This window comes from Lynx canadensis, chromosome A3, assembly GCF_007474595.2.
Source record: "Lynx canadensis isolate LIC74 chromosome A3, mLynCan4.pri.v2, whole genome shotgun sequence".
NCBI classification, from domain to species: domain Eukaryota; kingdom Metazoa; phylum Chordata; class Mammalia; order Carnivora; family Felidae; genus Lynx; species Lynx canadensis.
In genome coordinates, this window is record NC_044305.1 from 50,729,539 (window position 1) to 50,747,752 (window position 18,214).

The 18,214-nt window shown below is 42.1% G+C and overlaps 1 protein-coding gene across 1 annotated transcript in view; it reads right to left on the minus strand.

The window, feature by feature from the left end:
• SH3RF3 (SH3 domain containing ring finger 3) overlaps positions 1 to 18,214 on the minus strand; it is a 311,825-nt gene that overhangs the window by 74,121 nt on the left and 219,490 nt on the right. Inside the window, exon 4 of the mRNA XM_032592612.1 lies at positions 7,456 to 7,551. Within this exon, the coding sequence (XP_032448503.1) occupies positions 7,456 to 7,551 (96 nt within the window). The remainder of the gene's footprint in view (positions 1 to 7,455; positions 7,552 to 18,214) is intronic.

Consider the following 18,214-nt stretch of genomic DNA (forward strand, 5'->3'; position numbering starts at 1 on the left):
TGTCTAGAATGCTCACCCAACACTCCTCTCTCCCGTTTTATTTTTTTCTCCATTTCAGTTATCATTTTCTGAGGCGTTTATATAATGGACTTGCATATTATCTGCCCCCCACACCAGAAAGTGAGTTCCATAAGAGAGTTTCATAAAGACAGGAATATTTTGTTTGCTGATATGTTGAGTGGCGAGAGCAGTTGTCTGACAAGCACTAATGGTGTGTTATACTTTAAATTATACTATATATTTGTTATACTTGAGAAGGATTTTCAGAGATAGAACTGCTGAGAACTGACTGCAGAGTGGATTGGGAAGTGAGGGAGAAAAGGGGACCAGAGAGAACCCGGGCTTGGTTTGGGAAACTGAGTGGTACCATCCAGTGTGGTGGGTAGCAGAGGGTCTGAGACAGGAGTGGGGTCTGTCTCAGAGGGTCTGAGATAGGTGATGCCAGAGGGACACGAGACCTGAGGGGCTGGAGGTCTTAGCGCCCCATCAGCCGGTTGCAGACCTGAGGCAAATCTCAGGGCAGTGGCGGCCTGGAAAGCCTACCTGGGAGCCACAGGCCCAGGCTGTTCTTGAGGAGCTTCCTGGAACCTTCCCTGGTGACACCACCCACATGGTCTCCAGGGGAAAAGAAGCCACAGACGTGGCTCACCCACAGCCATGCCTGCCACAGCCCATGGAGGGCACATGGTGGCCATACCTGAGAACGGGTTCTCAGAAGAGAGACTGCTGCACACGTGTGAAAATTCCTACCAGGCCTCCATTCCTTTCAACTGGGCCCTGTGAGAATGTCGCCCATGCACCCAAGACCTCATATCCCCTCAGAGGTATCTCATGCCCATATCCCATGGGCCAGCTTCAGGGTAAACTGTGCTTTACTGCCACTGAAATTCTATTTTGCTTCTATACCCAAAGCATGGAGTTGACAAGCCACAGAGAGGGAACCTAGAAACTCTTGGATCTCCACACCTAGCAAGGAGAGGAGAGAGGGGCTGAGTGACTCACGTCTATGGTAAACCTGGGGCACCAGCCAGGACATCGTGGTACCTTGTATTCCCACAGCCATGGTCACAGAAGGTAGGAGAAAACCACCCAGCTCTTTCTTTCTGGGTCTTGGGGTTATCTTATGAGACAGACCCACTGGTGCATATGCTCTCTCTGAATTAGCAGACCCTTGTGGACCCAGCAGCTCTGCCAGTTATTCTGTGCCCCTACTTGCACTCCCCATTTCTAAGTCTGGCAGAGGCAGCCTGACACACGGCTCACCGCATGCTTCACCCTCTGCCGTCTCAGGCAGATCCTATTTGTGTGCAGATGTACACACATGTCCGCTCAGCTAAGCAAGCTTTCAGGTTATTTGACGTTCATAAGAGTTTTCCCTGAATTTTTTTTTTTTCGGAAGAGCCCTCAGGCATTTCACAGCCCCAAGCCATGCCTCCTTTGGGAATGTAAAAACTCCCCTCCCCTTCAGTGTATGCCTGCCCACACCAGGGAAGAGTCCAGGCAGGGGTCAGGCAGCTGAGCCCCAGTGCCCCAGTGCATGGTACCATTTAATCAGGCTTCACATTTCTTATCAGCTGAATAGGGAGGATGGCTGTAATACCACTGAAAAGCTATGCAAATATAAGCAGTCAATGGAATCAATGATAGCACCTAGGAATAATTAGTTACACATCTAATCACCCACTGGTCAATGTCATGAGGTGAGAGCTTCCCTTGGGGAACCTGCTACTCATCTCTTCTCCCATGCCAAATCCAAAGGCAGCAAAGAAGCTCCCTCCTCTGTCCAGAACAGCACCCTGGGCAGTGTGTGCTGGCTGTTGGGACAGGCGTTGCACACCCTCTTCCTTCTCTGCCTGTCCTCACGCCACAGACTCAGGCCCATCTTCAGCACAGAATGGCCACCCTTCACCCTTCTCACCATGGATAGTTAAGGGAAGTTGGAAGGGATTCCCCCCACCTTGCCCCAGAACCTTCCCCACTTGCTGCCAGAGGAGGTGAAGCATCTGTTTCTGTGTGCACATGTAGGGTGGGGCATACGAGCGAGCATGAGGGTGGACCCCCCCGCCCCCGAGACCATGTCACCTGGGAAGCCAACCACACAACACCAACCATGTAGAGCGGCTAGTAAGTTTAGACATCATATTCAGCAGAAGTAAAGCGCCATCACATTATCTGGTAATTCTGGAAGTCTTTGTCAGTTAACTGCTGGTGATGCAGGTCTCCCCCTCATTCTGCCTCGACAACTGATTTTCAGAGTGCGAAGGCAGAACCTGACACTTGTGCTCACTGCATGTTCATTCTTTTCAACTGTGTCTGCAGCTTATTATAGATGTTGGGTCTTAGCGCCAGCCCCACGGACAGGCCTTCCTCACAGACAAGCCATCACAGGCAGATTACCTAATGTTCCTTCTATGTCTCCACGCAAACCCCCCATTGAGGCAGAACACAGTCCTGTGTCCTGTCTCGGTGTCTCTCCAGACTGAAGCTGATTCCCAGGAACGCACTTCAAGAATAGCCTTCTAGGGGCACCTGGGTGGCTCAGTCAGTTGAGCTTCTGACTTCAGCTCAGGTCACGATCTCACAGTCTGTGAGTTGGAGCCCCGTGTTGGGCTCTGTGCTGACAGCTCAGAGCCTGGAGCCTGCTTTGGATTCTGTGTCTCCCTCTCTCTCTGCTCTTCCCCTGCTCAAGCTCTGTCTCTCTCGGTCTCAAAAATAAATAAAAACATTAAAAAATTTTTAAAATAAAATAAAATAAAATAAAATAAAATAAAAGAATAGCTTTCTAGCAAGCAACCTCTCCTATCATGCAGCATGGGAATATCTGCACCACTTGTCTTGTTGACCAGGGTGGGGCTGTTGTACCTGCACAGAAATAGGGGCACACCTACCTTCAAAAAGCTCCCACCCCTGCTGAGGAGTAAAAATGAGCACTTGTGAGAAAACTCTCAGAAATATGAGGCCAAATATGGTCAATGCTCAGGAAATGACACAGAGATCTTCAGTAAACACATGAATGGACCAATGTGCAATTATTCATTCAACAAACAATAGCAGAGCAACAACACAGATGGCCCTTGCCAACCTACCTAATGCCAGGTCTGGTCTGTGCACTCTGTTATTGTTCTTGAAGCCTTGCAACTATCCCCATGAGGTCCATGTTATTGCCCTCAGATGAGCAAGGAAACAGGCTCAGAAATGTTAAGAAATATGCCAAAATTCACATGTCTAATGCATGGTGTTGAGTCCAGTGGGGTCTACCTCTGAAGCCCATGATGCTCTGAGCTGCCCTGAGTCCCAGTCACGTCCTGCCACTAGGGTTGCCATGGCCCGTGAGAAATAGGCCCTGCTCTACAGGGATGACCTGAGGTCCATACTAAGGGCAAATGCCAAGCATGCCATCTTGGAGCCTATGGAAAAGGAGAATGCAGGATCCCCAGTTGGGGTACTCATGCTGCAGGGTGGAACAGCAAAGCCAGACCCAGCCATGCCAGGATGTGAGAAGGGCAGAGTGCCACGTGTGTTCCTACAGTACATTTACCCACAGCAGGCAATGCTGAGCCCCCACCTAGAGGAGGAGGGTTCCCCTGGGCCTGAGGAACTCTCTGAGATTGAACCATTCTGAAAAATGAAAATGATGACAATTATTCTGCCTCCTCAAGGACTTGAGGCACATAAGGAAGGCCATGTCACTGTCATGTTTTGGGGGTTATTCCCCAAGGGCAAGAGCAATGTCAGCTCCTCTCTCTGTCCTGGATAGACACCAGTGAGAGTGCCCTGTCCAGCAGTCATCCTAACAAAGAGGCAGGTGTCTGACATGTGCTGTTGTCCCGGTGTGAAGATGCTGCTGGACAGTGATTGTTCATGGAACAAAGGGGGAGAAAAGAACATGGAGGCAGGTTCAAGATGCAGGACCAGTGGCGGGGAAAGTAGGAAGAGGAGCTGGAAAGGCATCAAGGAGGTCAAAGGTGGGGAAGGGAAGTCGCACAGGAGTGGTGAGGAGTTGAGGGTGAAGGAGCCAGGTGCAGGCAGTCAGTGCCTGAGACCAGCAGGCCCAGGTCACCAATGGGGATACAGTGGCAGCCAGGCCCCTGGGCACTATAGGGAGTGTGGATGACAGGGTTATTTCTGCAGTACACCAGAGGTATAGATATTTCCAGAGACAGGACCACCTTCTCAGAAGACAGGCTGCCAGTAGCTCAAGGCCAGGCCAGCTGCACCCGGGTTTTATACCATCCGTCCCACTGTGCCTACTTGGCAAGCCCAGGGTGAAGAAACAGTCCTGGTTAAGAGAAGACTGTATAATCTACAGAGCAAAAGTGCTCGTTCACTTATTACAGATCCATCTGGGTCAAGCATGAGGGCAGGAACTGCCCTAACAGGAAGCTCAGGTTCAAACCCTGCAGAAGACTGGAGTTCCAATCACTCAGATCTCAAAGGCCTGCTCAGCCTCCTGGAGAGAAGACAGCCTGAACTCTGCAAGCCCTGGAATCTACCTCCAAGGCTACGATGGGGCCAGAGCCACTCAAGTACTTTAAAAGGGAATTGATATAGAAACAGTGAAACACCATCTCAGGAAATATCCATTTGGGGCATCTTGTCTTCACTGGTTGCTGAGTGAGAAGCCAGGAGTCTGTTCCAGAGCAGTTCAGGGGTGTTGTGGCTGGGGCTCCTTAGGGTCATGGTGAGGGGATAGGCTCTGCACAGGCCACAGTGCTGTCCAGGAAGAGGCACGACCCAGAGGAGCAAGTCCCCTGCCCATGGCTACTCCAGGCATGCTCTGCTACTGCTCCTGGGAAGAGCCTAGCACTGGAGCCTCAAGGGCCCTCAGGGCATCCTATCTGAGGAACCACACAAAGGAGTAAGACAGCCATGTTCAGAGTAGAGGCAGGACTGTCACTGGAGGTGTGGGGCATGGAGGGCTTCTGAGCCAGAAGGATGCAGGAGCCTACCTATGTCCTCAAGGGAGAAGTATTTGAAAGCGTGTCTCTTGTGGCTGGGCCTCAGGAAGTCTGCCCTTTGAGTAAGTCTTTGGAACTAAGGAGAACACTCAGAGAGCCCCACTGATTGGTTTCCCAGTCCTGAGCCCAAGCTCTCAACCTCCCTGACAATGCCTGAGCCCTTCCAGAAGGTGGAAGCTGCTGGGGCTAACCTGGCCTTCTGCAGGGGGTGCCAGTGTGACCTTCCTTGGGGCTCCTTATGAGGTTTTATCTTAGTTTCTTAAACTGTGCTTTAAAGAAAAATGCACAAATGTTAACTGTGCGTCACTCTACGGCTGCACATAACTGTTAACCTCCTGAGATGAAGATTTCAAACACCTCCACATCCCAGAGGCCTCCTTCTCCCTGCTTCCCGTGAGTCTCCCCACAGAGGCCCAGCTGCTCTGCTTTCTGTCACCCTGGAGTAGTTCTACCTGCTTTTGAACTTCCTAAAAGCGAAAATCATATGTACTCTTTTGTGTCTGGCTTCTTTCAAAAGATCTGTCTGTGAGATTCAGCCATGCTTTTAAATGCAGTAGTCTTTTGCTCATTTTCTCTGCTGGATAGTATTCCATCGTATGGACATACCATCCTTCATTTATCCATCCCACTGCTGAGGGACATCTGCATTGTTTCCAGTTTGGGGCCATCATAACAAAGTTTCTGTAAGCATTTCTGCATATGTGTTTGAGCATCCTTAGAAGTCTGCCTGGGGAAAAATAGTTCCACTGCTACAGATGTCTGAGAGGCCAAGTTTTTCACTGCTAGACTGCACTATAAGTGTTACTCATGCATCAAGTTCTTTGATCTTAAGCTGCAGGATAAAGAAGAACATCCCCCTGGAAACTGAAGCAAATGCACAAATGGAAGCTTACAAGGTGTTTGGGGAATTTTGACTCTTACAGTGTACTAGGGAAAGGTGTGGATGTGTGTGTGAGAGTGTGTGTCAGAGTGTGTATGAGTCCATGTATACTTGAGTGTGGGCACTGTGTGTGTGTGTGTGTGTGTGTGTGTGTGTGTGTGTGTGTACGTGTGTGGGCTTACTGTTATTGCATAAGATGGCCTCAGAATCTCCTGGGCAGTCTATTCAAAATTAACGTGAGAGAACCACTAGTCCAGAGCATTTAGGGAAATGAGAGGAAATGACCAGAGATGAGGCTAGCAAAACATCTAGCCTTTGCAGGCTATGAATCATGAATGCCTTACAATAGCATTTGAACTTTATCCTATATGAAAAAGGAATCAGCATGGGGCGCCTGGGTGGCGCAGTCGGTTAAGCGTCCGACTTCAGCCAGGTCACGATCTCGCGGTCCGTGAGTTCGAGCCCCGCGTCAGGCTCTGGGCTGATGGCTCGGAGCCTGGAGCCTGTTTCCGATTCTGTATCTCCCTCTCTCTCTGCCCCTCCCCCGTTCATGCTCTGTCTCTCTCTGTCCCAAAAAAAATAAAATAAAAAACGTTGAAAAAAAAAATTTAAAAAAAAGAAAAAGGAATCAGCAGATGTGTTTAACAAACACCTAGTGGCACCCACACACAGCTCAGTAGGTGTGGCAAAGCTAGATGTGCCACCTACCAGCACATGGAGCCCCACAACAGGCTGACTGAACTACAGTTTGCTAGTGGGGGGCATTCAGGGGCAGGGCAGTGAAGGGTTAAGTCTAGAGCAACCGGCCTGTGCTCATGTTCCACTTAGCAGCTAGGAGAACTTTCTGTCTCTATTGGCTCATCTGTAAAGTGGGGACATTCCTGGCTTTCATATGCCTAGGGTGTTGAGAAAATTAAATGAGAAAGTACTTAGAAGTGTTTCGCATGCAGCGAGCACGCAGTATGCATTAGCTGAAAGAACTGTATGGATAACTGCAGTGATTAATAGATGAACGGTATGTTGGCTCATGGGCGTACACACGTGACTTGTACTGACAAACAGCACACTCGCACATGATGGGCAAATACTCCTGCAGATACACAAATAGCCCACAGCAAACAGGGGTTTCCAGGGCAAACATTCTAAGATGCTCCCGGCTCAGCCACTGCCCATAACTTATGCACTGGAAACAAAGTGCTCCTTAGTTACAGAAAGGAGACAGGAAATTAACAGGCCCCAAATCATCTCTGCTTTAAGGACTCCCAGTTGGACAAGCTGCCCAGTCACGCGAGTCCTATGAGGACCACAAACGGCCCACCAGAGCCAGCATTCTTCAGCTATGTTTGCAGTGACAGGGGAATGCTGTCTTCTCCTCTGGGGCTGGGGAGACCCTCCTTCCCTGCCCACACGGTAAGATAGTCTGCAGCCAGGCCTGGGACACACAACCTGAGGGACTGAGACAATTCTCATAGCACTGGCACAGAAGTCCAATGCAGTCCCCATCTTCTTCTCTTGGGAAAGGGGTCCTAGGCTAGGAGTCCACCCCCACAACCCCACCTGTCTAGTGAAACAGACAGCAGGGTGGAAGAGGAAGTGTATCTGAGAGCATGACCTTACCTCCACATACAGCAGGGGGAAGATCCCAATCTTGTCTCCCAGCATGCCTTCTGCCCAGTTGTCATCCACTCTTCTGATGACAGTCAGGATCTCATCCTGGGGTTGCCGCACACATACACGTGGACACGCAACAAAACACACACAACAAAAATGGAGACCAGTCAGTACTGCTGAAGCTCAGAAAAGATCCTAAGCAAGGATGCAAAGAATGGTTTATTATCCATTCTGGGATCTGACATACGAAAACAGTCTGCCCTTACATCTTCACCCAGGACCTCCCTCTTTCTCTCTTATATATTGATTATAGTTGCAAAAATCTGCAAATGGAAGAGCTTGGCAATTTATAATATAGCTAGTATTTTAAAATTCATGTTCCTATTATTTATTTACTGAAATAAAATTATTTTGAATAAAAATAAATTCAGCGAAGTATAAAGCTTTTTAAGTTTCTGGCACCATCCATGAACAAAAAATGACCGAATACAGTTCCGTTTATTTAGAGTCGTGTACAAAAAGCTTTGGATAACCCTCTTAAATTCTTTGGCAATGCAGACAATGCCAAGTATAGATGCACAAAGTGGAAACAGATGGAAAGAGAAAGGAAGAGGCATGAAGCACAGAGGAAGAGGAGCTTTCTGGGAAGACTGGCAGACTAGTAGTTGTGAGGAAGGACATGACCAGGGTGGCTTCACAGGTGCCAGGAGCTACAGGGACAAATGACAGGGGGTGCAGAGAAGAGGGTGAGAGAAAGAAAGCATGGAGCAGTGATGAAGAGCACAGAGGTGGAAGCCATCAGGAAAGAAGACTGGGGAAAAGAGACAACATGGGCAGCGGCTAGCGTCAAGAAGGCCGGACAGGGATGCCACAGGCAAAACTGGCACCTACACCAAGGATCTGTGGTCAGCTTCTGTTCCCTTTCCAATATCCATCCTTCCTTCAATACACAGGATATATAATAGAACACTCCACAGACTGTTGGCCTAACCACCCTCTCCCCCTGCCCCTCCACATCAAACCTCCCTGTCATTTGTCTCTCAACAATCTGCTAGGAGACCAGCTGGACTATCTGGGACTTGTGCTAAGGAGATGATGGCCAGCCTAATGGGGTAACCCCTACTGAATCTGAAGGTACCATCTGCCTTTCCAATGAGTCTTCAATACTTTAATGTGAAGCAATAATACGGGACTTGTAGGCTTCTCTCAGGTCAGAGGGACATTTTAGGCCAGTACACTTCATGGAATTACCAGAAAAGCTGGCTTCCCTATAAGCTAAGGGACCACACAGTTTTGGGATATTCATCTAGGTCAAGGTGGAGTGATCTAATGTGAATGGAATGTGCCTTTTATGGAACACAGATAGGGGAAAAGCAAGGATAAGTGTCTTTCATGGGACACTCCCCCATGGTCTGTTCAAAACCTCTCCTCACCTAGGGGTATAGAGTAGAGTCTAAGAGCGATCATACCCCTCATTTTCTCTCTCCTCATTCCCAAATAATAGCTTTGAAAAATTCCAAATAACAAAATGATCTGTGACTTTAGAATACTTTTTCTCCTAACTTATACAAGCCAGAATAATGCAATAAGGGAATTATATCATTGCACGTGTTTCAGGGTAGTTGGTTCTCAGGCTACAGAATGGTATTAATAAGGGAAGAATGTATGGGATTTCCTGGTAACCATTAGGGACAAAGTGGCCACCTGGCTTGAGGAGAGATGTACAGAGAGTGCCCCTAAAATCCCATGCCTTGCTCACCTTACAAATTCACAACCAAGAGAGTCATGAGCCTGTGATGAACTCAACTCAGATTCAGCCAAAGGGAGGCTCCTAATACTTTGCTGATCATGCAAAGGGAAAGGTAATTGAAGGCTTCATACATGTCAGAGCTTTTGCAACAACAAAATAACACACAAAAAAAGACATTTCATTTTTTAAAATTAAAAAGAAGATAATACCAGGTTAATTTTTGTTTCTTTAAAAAAGAAAATACTGTATTATCCATACTATTACTTAGAACTGGTCTAGAAATTGGAGCCAAAGACATAAAAGAATATAAAACAGAAAACATAAATACTAGAAAGAAGGTATGCAATTCTTTACCTAGAAAAAACAGTATCAACTAAAAATTAGAATAAGTAAATTTGAGAAATATTGCTAATTTTAAAATAAATACATAAAAATCATTGGTTCACTCATCTACCAGGAATAGTAAGTTAGAAAATGTGATTAAAATTGGCTATTTTAAAAAAAGTTTTCTAATACACTACATATGCCAAAATTAATTAGATAAATATTACAAATTTAAATGTTAGAAAAAAGTCTTGAATGCCCAAGAGGAAATATGAATAGATGTGTAATCTTGAGCTGGGGAAGTTCTTTTGAAGTATGATAACAAAAATTTGGCTACAGAAAAATGAAATCCTCTATGATAAAAACAGCAAAAACAAAAATGAAAATAAGCTAGCAAAATACTTGGAGGATATATGACAAAGACTTAATATTATATAAAGACTTAAATACACAATAGAACAAAAAGACAAATGTCTTAAAAGAAAAATAGGCTAAGAGCAATACAGCTCACAAAAAAAGAAAAGCAAATTGCCATTAAACATATTTTAAAAAGTTGGGGCGCCTGGGTGGCTCAGTCGGTTAAGCAGCCGACTTCAGCTCAGGTCACGATCTCGCGGTCTGTGAGTTCAAGCCCCGCGTCAGGCTCTGGGCTGATGGCTCAGAGCCTGGAGCCTGCTTCCGATTCTGTGTCTCCCTCTCTCTCTGCCCCTCCCCCGTTCATGCTATGTCTCTCTCTGTCTCAAAAATAAATAAAACGTTAAAAAAAAATTTTTTTAAATAAAAAGTTATACCTCACAAATAAAAAAATACAACTGTAAACAACAAGAGCTCTCTCTTTCTTCTTTGTTCTATTTTGCTTATCAAATTAGCAAACAAAGAACATAAAGCCAACTCACAGTGCTGGTCAGCATGCACGGAATAGGCACTTAATTATTTTGGGTGGAGATATACATTTATGGCAGGCAGTTTGGCAATTTCTAAGATCAAAGCCTGCATACCCACTGATCTAACTCTACCCTAGGAAAATCAGAGATGTTCAAAAAGATTTAGCTCTGAGAATGTTCATTATAGTGTTTGTTCAATTAGATAGAAACTAAAGATAAATGTACAGCAAAAGAGGTTTGGTTAAATAAATTATGGTATTGTGCTCCAATACTATTCCCAACTCCAGCACTCTCTAGCCATCCTGTCCTACCTAAGGAGGAAAGGGGAAAATGGAGACACACATACAGAGTTCACAGTCTAGAAGTACAGCCTCCTGAAAGGACTGAGACCCTATAATAGGATCATAGGACTATACACTGCTTCCCTTTTCCCCAAACCATACCAAAACATAACTAAAGGCCAATTTATAGCAATTCCTTTTATCTGGTACATCATGTCTGGCTATCAGAAAAAAATTACTACATATGCCAAAGGCAAAACAAAACAAAAATCAAAAATACAGTTTGAAGAGACAGAGTAAGCATCAGAACCAGACTCAGGCATAGAGGGATGCTGGAACTAATTAATACACTAAGGGCTCTAATGGATTAAGCAGACAGAAGGTAAGAACAGAGAACAGATGGGCAATGTAAGTAGAGAGATAGAAAGTCTAAGAAAGAACCAAAAAGTAATGCTAGAGTACAAAGACACCATCATAGAAATGAAAAATAATTTGATAGGCTAATTAGTACTCTGAACATGGCTGAGGAAGGAATCTCTGACCTTAAGGATTTCTATAGAAACCTCCAAAACTGAAAAGCAAAGAGAACAAAGACTGAGGGAAAAAAAAGAACAGGATATTCAAGGGCTGTAAGATAACTACAGAACTACAAAAGGTATAACATATGTATAATGGGAATATCAGATGAAGAAGAAAGAAAGGAACAGAAGAAATATTTGACACAATAACAACTGAGAATTTCTCTAAATTAATGTCAGACACCAAACCACAGATACAGGAAGTTCAGAGAACACTAAGATAAATGCCGAAAAATAAATAAATAAATAAAAAACTACCTACGCATATCAAACTGCTGAAAATCAAAGATAACAAAACAGTGAAAGAGACCAGAGGGAGAAAATATCATACTTACAGAGGAGCAAAAATAAGAATCACACCTGACTTCTCAGAAACCATGCCAGCAAGAAGAGAGTGGAGTGAAATATACCAAGTATGGAGAGGAAAAAAAAAAACCCACCAGCCTAGAATTAAGTATACTGAAAAATTATCCTTCAATAATGAGGGAGAAATAAAGACTTTCTCAGACAAACAAAAACTGAGGGAATTTATTGCCAGTGGACCTGCCCTTGTGAGAAGTTCTTTAGAGAAAAGTATGTAGGTCAAAAACTCAAATCTATATAAAGAAAAGAACATGGGAGAAGAAATAACTGAAGGTAAAATAAAACTTTTATTTTTCTTATTCCTAATTTATCTAACTGAATAGTTTGTTCAAAATCAAAATAGCAACACCGTATTTGATTACATATGCTTATGTACATATGTGTGTGTGTGTGTGTGTGTGTGTGTGTGTGTGTATCATGTATATACTTATGTATAAATGAAAGGAATGACAGAATGATATAAGGGATAGGAGAGAAGAGTTATGATTATTTTGTTATTACAGAGTATTCATACTACCTGTGAAATAGTGTGATATTTTTTGAAAGTTTTTTTATTTTCTTAAAATATTTTTAATGTTTCTTTTAGAGAGAGAGAGAGAGAGCACGTGAACATGGGGGAGGGGCAGAGAGAGAGGGAGACATAGAGTCTGAAGCAGGTTCCAGGCTCTGAGCTGTCAGCACAGAGCCCAATGCAGGGCTTAAACTCATGAACCATGAGATCATGATCTGAGCTGAAGTCAGACCGACTGAGGCACCCAGGTGCCCCTGAAAGTGAACATGATTAATTGAAAATATATATTGCAAACTCTAGGGCAACTACTAACAAGTTTTTTAAGGTATAATTGACATGCTAAGAAAGGAGAGAAAATAGAATCAATTAAATCCACAGAAAGGAAAAAAAAATAGAAGACAAAAATAGGAACAAAAATCAAAGCAACAAATAGAAAACAGAGATAAATATGGTAAAAATTATTTCAAAAATATCAAATAATCACTCTGAAAGTCAATGGTCTAAATTCACAAACTGAAAGATAAAGATTATCACAGTGGATCAAAATGCAAGACCCAACTAGATGTTGTTTACAATAAACCCAGTTTAAATGTAAAGATACATGTGAATTAAAGGTAAATGTATGGAGAAAGATATACCATGATAATACTAATCAAAAGAAAGTGGGAATAGCTACATTAATTTTGAACAAAGCATAATTCAGAGCAAGTACTGTTGTTTGGGATAAAGAAGGGGATTACATAATGAGAAAGGAGTCAATTCTCCAAGAAGACATAACAAACCTTAATGTATATGCATTTAACAACAGAAAGTCAAAATATATCAGGCAAGACTAACTTAACTGCAAGGAGAAATAGATAAATCCACTATTATATTTGGAGACTTCAATGTCCCTCTATCAGAAATGGACATATCCAGCAGGCAGAAAAATCACTAAAGACATAGTTGAAGGCAACAACACCTATCAATCAACTGAATATAATAGACATCTATAAACTACTTCATCTAAGAACAGTAAAAAATACATTCTTCTCAAGCTCACATGGAGCATTCACCAAGATAGATCACATTTGGGGCCATAAAATATACCTTAACAAAGTTAAAAGAATAGAAACCATACAATGTTGGTTCTCAGACCACAGTGGAATTAAACTAGAATCAATAACAGAAAGGTAACTGGAAAATCACCAAATACTTGGGAATTAAACAATACAATACTAAATAACACTTGGTTCAAAGAAAAAGTATCAGGGGAAATTTAAAATTTTTTTTAAATAAATGAAAATAAAAACGCAACTTGTCAAAATTGTGGGCTGAGGGAAATTTATAACATTGAATGCATATATTAGAAAAAAACAAAGATCTAAAATCAATAATCTAACCTTCCACCTTAGAAAACTAGAGCAAGAAAAAGCAAATTCAATCCAAAGCAAGTAAAAGAAAAGAAATTATAGATATTAGAACAGAAATCAATGAATTTAAAAATAGGAAATCAATAAATTAAATCAACAAAACCAAGAGCTGGTTATTTGAAAAGATCAATAAAATTGATAAACCTCTAACCAGGCTAATAAAAAAAGAGAGGAGACACAAACTATTAATATCAATAATGAAAGAGAGGACATTATTATAGATCCTCAACATTAAAGGGATAATAAAGTAATATTATGAACAATTCCATGCCCACAAATTTGATAACCTAAATGAAATGAACTAATTCCTTTAATGACATAATCTGCTAAAATTTATACAAGAAATAGACAATCTGAATAGGCCTGTATCTTTTAAAGAAACTGAATCAATAATTAATAAATTTCCAAAACAGAAAGCACCAGGCCCAGATGAAGTGACTAGTGAATTCTCCCAAAAATTTAAAGAAGAAATTATACCAAATTATCTACTAATCTCTTCCAGAAGTAGAAGCATAAGGGGCTACTTCCTAATTCATTTTATGAAGCTACCGTTACACTAATACTGAAACCGGACAAAGACACAGCAGGTAAAGAAAACCACAGATCAATATTTCTCATAAGCATAGATGCAAAAATCCTCAACAAAATATTAGTAAACTGAATCCAACGAAGTATAAAAAGAATTATGCAGCATGACCATGGGATTTATCCTAGATATGCAACTCTGGTTCAACATTCAAAAATCAATTAATGCAATTCATCACATAAACAAGCTAAAGAAGAAAAATCACATCTTCACATCAATAGATGCAGAAAAAGCATTTGACAAAATCAAACACTGATTCATAATAAAAAAAATAGCTCTCAGCAAGTTAGGAATGGAGTGAAATTTTCCTCAGCTTCTGAAGAACATTTACAAAAAACTTACAGCTGACATCACAGTGGTGAGAAACAAGAAGCTTTCCCACAAAGTTCAGGAATAAGGCAAAATATTTTCCCCCTCAACACGGCCTTTCAATATCATACTGGAAATCCTATCTAATGCAATAAGATATGAAGGGCATACAAATTGGGAAGGAAGAAATAAAGCTGTCTTAGTTCACAGATGATATAATTGTCTAAGTAAAAAATTTGAAAGAATCAACAAAAAAAACCCTCTTGGAACTAATAAGCAATTATAGCAAGGTTGCAGGATAGAAGATTAATATACAAAAATTAAACACTTTTCTACATACTAGTAACAAGTGGAATTTGACACTAAAAACACAACACTATTTACATCAGCACCTAAAAAAATGAAATGCTAAGGTATAAATCTAACAAAATACCTACAAGAGCTGTATGAGGAAAACTGCAAAACTCTGATGAATAAAATTAAATAACAAAATAGAGAGATGTTCCATGTTCATGGATAGGAAGACTCAACACTGTCAAGATGTCAGTTTTTCTCAACTTCTAGATTTAATGCAATTCCATTCAAAATCTTAGCAAGTTATTTTGTGGATATTGACAAGCTAATTCTAAAATTTATATGAAAAAGCAAAAGACCCAAATAGCCAACACAATTTGAAAGAGAAGAACAAAGATTGACACTATACAACTTCAAGACTTACTTAAAGCTACAGTACTGAAGACAGGGTGGTATTGGTAACAGAATAAAAAAGTAGATCAGTGGAACATAATACGGCATCCAGAATTAGACTGACATAAATACAGTCAACAGATCTTTGACAAAGGAACAAGACAACATAATGGAGAAAAGACAGTCTTTTCAACAAATGGTGCTGAAACAATTGGACACTTACATGTGAAAAATGAATCTAGACACAGACCTTACACCCTTCACAAAAATTAACTCAAAATGAACCATAGAATAAACGTAAAACACAACAATATAAAACGCTTAGAAGATAACATAGGAGAATATCCAAATGACCTTGGGGTTTGGTGATGAGTTTTTGGATACAACATCAAAGACCAGACTATGGAAGAATTGATAAGCTGGGCATCATTAAAATTAAAAATTTATGTTCTGCAAAATACACTGTGAAGAGAATAAAAAATAAGACATGGACTCATGAAAATATTTCCAAAGTACATATCTGATAAAGGACTATTATTCAAAAAATACAAAGAACTCTTAAAACTCAACAATAAGAAAACAAGGGCACCTGGCTGGCTCAGTTGGTAGAGCATATGACACTTGATCTCAGGGTTGTGAGTTCAAGCCCCACACTGGGTGTGGAGCCTACTCAAAAACATAAGAAAACAAACAATCCAATTTAAAAATGGACCAAAGACCTAACAGACACTTCACCAAAGAAGATATAAGATGGCAAATACAAATATGAAAAAATGCTCCATGTCAAATGTCACTAGGGCAATGCAAATTAAAACAACAACGAGATGTCACTACACACCTATTAGAATGGCCAAAATCCAGAACACTGACAACACCAAATGCTGGCAAGGATGTGGATTAACATGAATAGTCATTCACGGCTGATGGGAGAACAAAATCATACAGCCACTCCAGAAGACAGTTTGGTGGTTTCTTACAGAACTAAACATACTCTTACCTTAAAATCCAGCAGTATTTACCCAAAGGAGTTGAAAACTTATGTCCACACAAAAACTTGCATAAGATATTTATAGCAGCTTATTCATAATTGCTAACAGTTGGAAATAGTCAAGTGATGTCCTTCAGTAGGTGAATGGATAAATAAACTGGTACATAAAGACAACAGAGTATTATCCAGTGCTAAGAAGAAGTGAGTTACGAAGCAACGAAAGGACACGGAAGAAATGTAAGTCCATATTATTATGTGAAAGAAGCCAATCTTAAAAGTTTACATATTAAGTGATTCCAACTATGTGACATTGTGGAAAAGGCAAAACTATGGAGACAATAAAAAGATCAATGGTTGCCAAGGATTGGGGAGTAGGGAGGAAAGGGGTGAATAGGTGGAGCACAGAAGATTTTTAGGGTAGTGAAAATACTCTATTTGATACCATAATGATAGATACATGTCATTATAAATTTGTCCAAACCCACAGAATGTACAACCCCAAGAGTTAACCCTAATGTAAACTATGGACTCTGGGTGATTATGATGTATCAGTAGAGGTTCATTAATGGGAACACATGTACCTCTCTGGTGAAAGATGCTGATAGTGGAGAAGGCAGTCCATGTGTGAGGCTAGGGTTGTATGGGAAATCTCTGTATCTTCTGCTCAGTTCAGGAGTAAAACTAAAATTGCTCTAAAAATTAAGTCTATTAAAAAAAAAACTAATAGCACCACAGAGAAATGAACATGAACAAACTATAGCACCCTACAACACTACAGATGGAGTGTACAAATGTAATGTTGAGAGAACACAAAACTGGACTCAAAAATATACTCTGCATGTTTCATTTATTTGACTTTCAAGAACAGACATGACTCATCCATGATGTTAGGGCCATGGGAAGAGGGAAGGACTGGGATGCCAATATCCCACCATCTCTCCACTAGGTAGTGAGTATAAGGATTTTCTTTCCAACCATCAAGCTGCACAATTTTGATTAGTGGACTTACTGTTGCAATATGCTTTATTTAGGTTAAAAGGTTTTTTTTAAGTATAGACAAGTTACAACACACCTTGAGTACTGCATTTGGTCTTAACATATCCCTAAAGGGACTTCACATACTGAGGAAGCCAACCATTATGTGAACACTCTGAAATCAAGTCACAGAAAGCCAGAGAAGAAAGTGGGATCACTGAGCCTGAGACATGAGAAAGCTGGGTGGGGGGCATGGTTACTGTCTTCCAGCTTTGGCATCATTACCACGCTGAAAAGCTGGACTCATTCTGAGTCACCTGGGAGGGTAGAATACACACCAAGGGCTCCAAGTTACTGAGAAGCCAACACAGCTCCACATAAGGGAGAGCTATTCCCAAATGAGTGTCCTCTCTCTGGCCAGGGGCTTTGTCATCATTCCAAGTGTTACACAGTGCCAACCTGTTCCTCATGTGGCTACCAATATGCAAGCATCCCCTAAGAGCCAGGCATGAGGAAGAAGCTGACCCTTCCCAAGAAAAGATCGGCACTTGGTGGAGGAGGTATGCTTATAAAGAGATGGACAGTATCCAATAAATGTACATACAGTGAAATCCCAGCATAATGCAGTAAGTGGGGTCAAAATCCAACTCTGTCAGTGTGCTACTGTGAGGTTAGTGGAACCTGCATAGCCCCATTTTCCCATCAGATGCCAATTCAATGTAGTCCCAGCTCTGGTTTGGTGGTACCTTGTGGCAGGTCTCTGACCTGGCTCAAATATTGATGTGGCTGGGTGGGGGGCGGGGGGGGGGTGCAATTCTTGGTCCTGCAGCTGGCTGGGATTTCATGGCAGTGGCAGGATCCATAACACTCTTATTTAGCTGGCATAAATCTTGTTGGGGATACTGGGCTGGGAGAATAGAGGGTTCAGGGAGCCAGTCACTCTCCGTACACACAAAAAAACTAACTTTGCCTAGGAGTGCTGAGAAAGGTTTCCCACAGCTCTGCCTCTAAACCAAACTCTCACGATGGAGACAACCTCCAAAGAGTAACATATGAGTGCTGGACAATGAGAAAATTCACTCTAGCATGCCAGAGCTACCAGCACGAGATCGGGTGT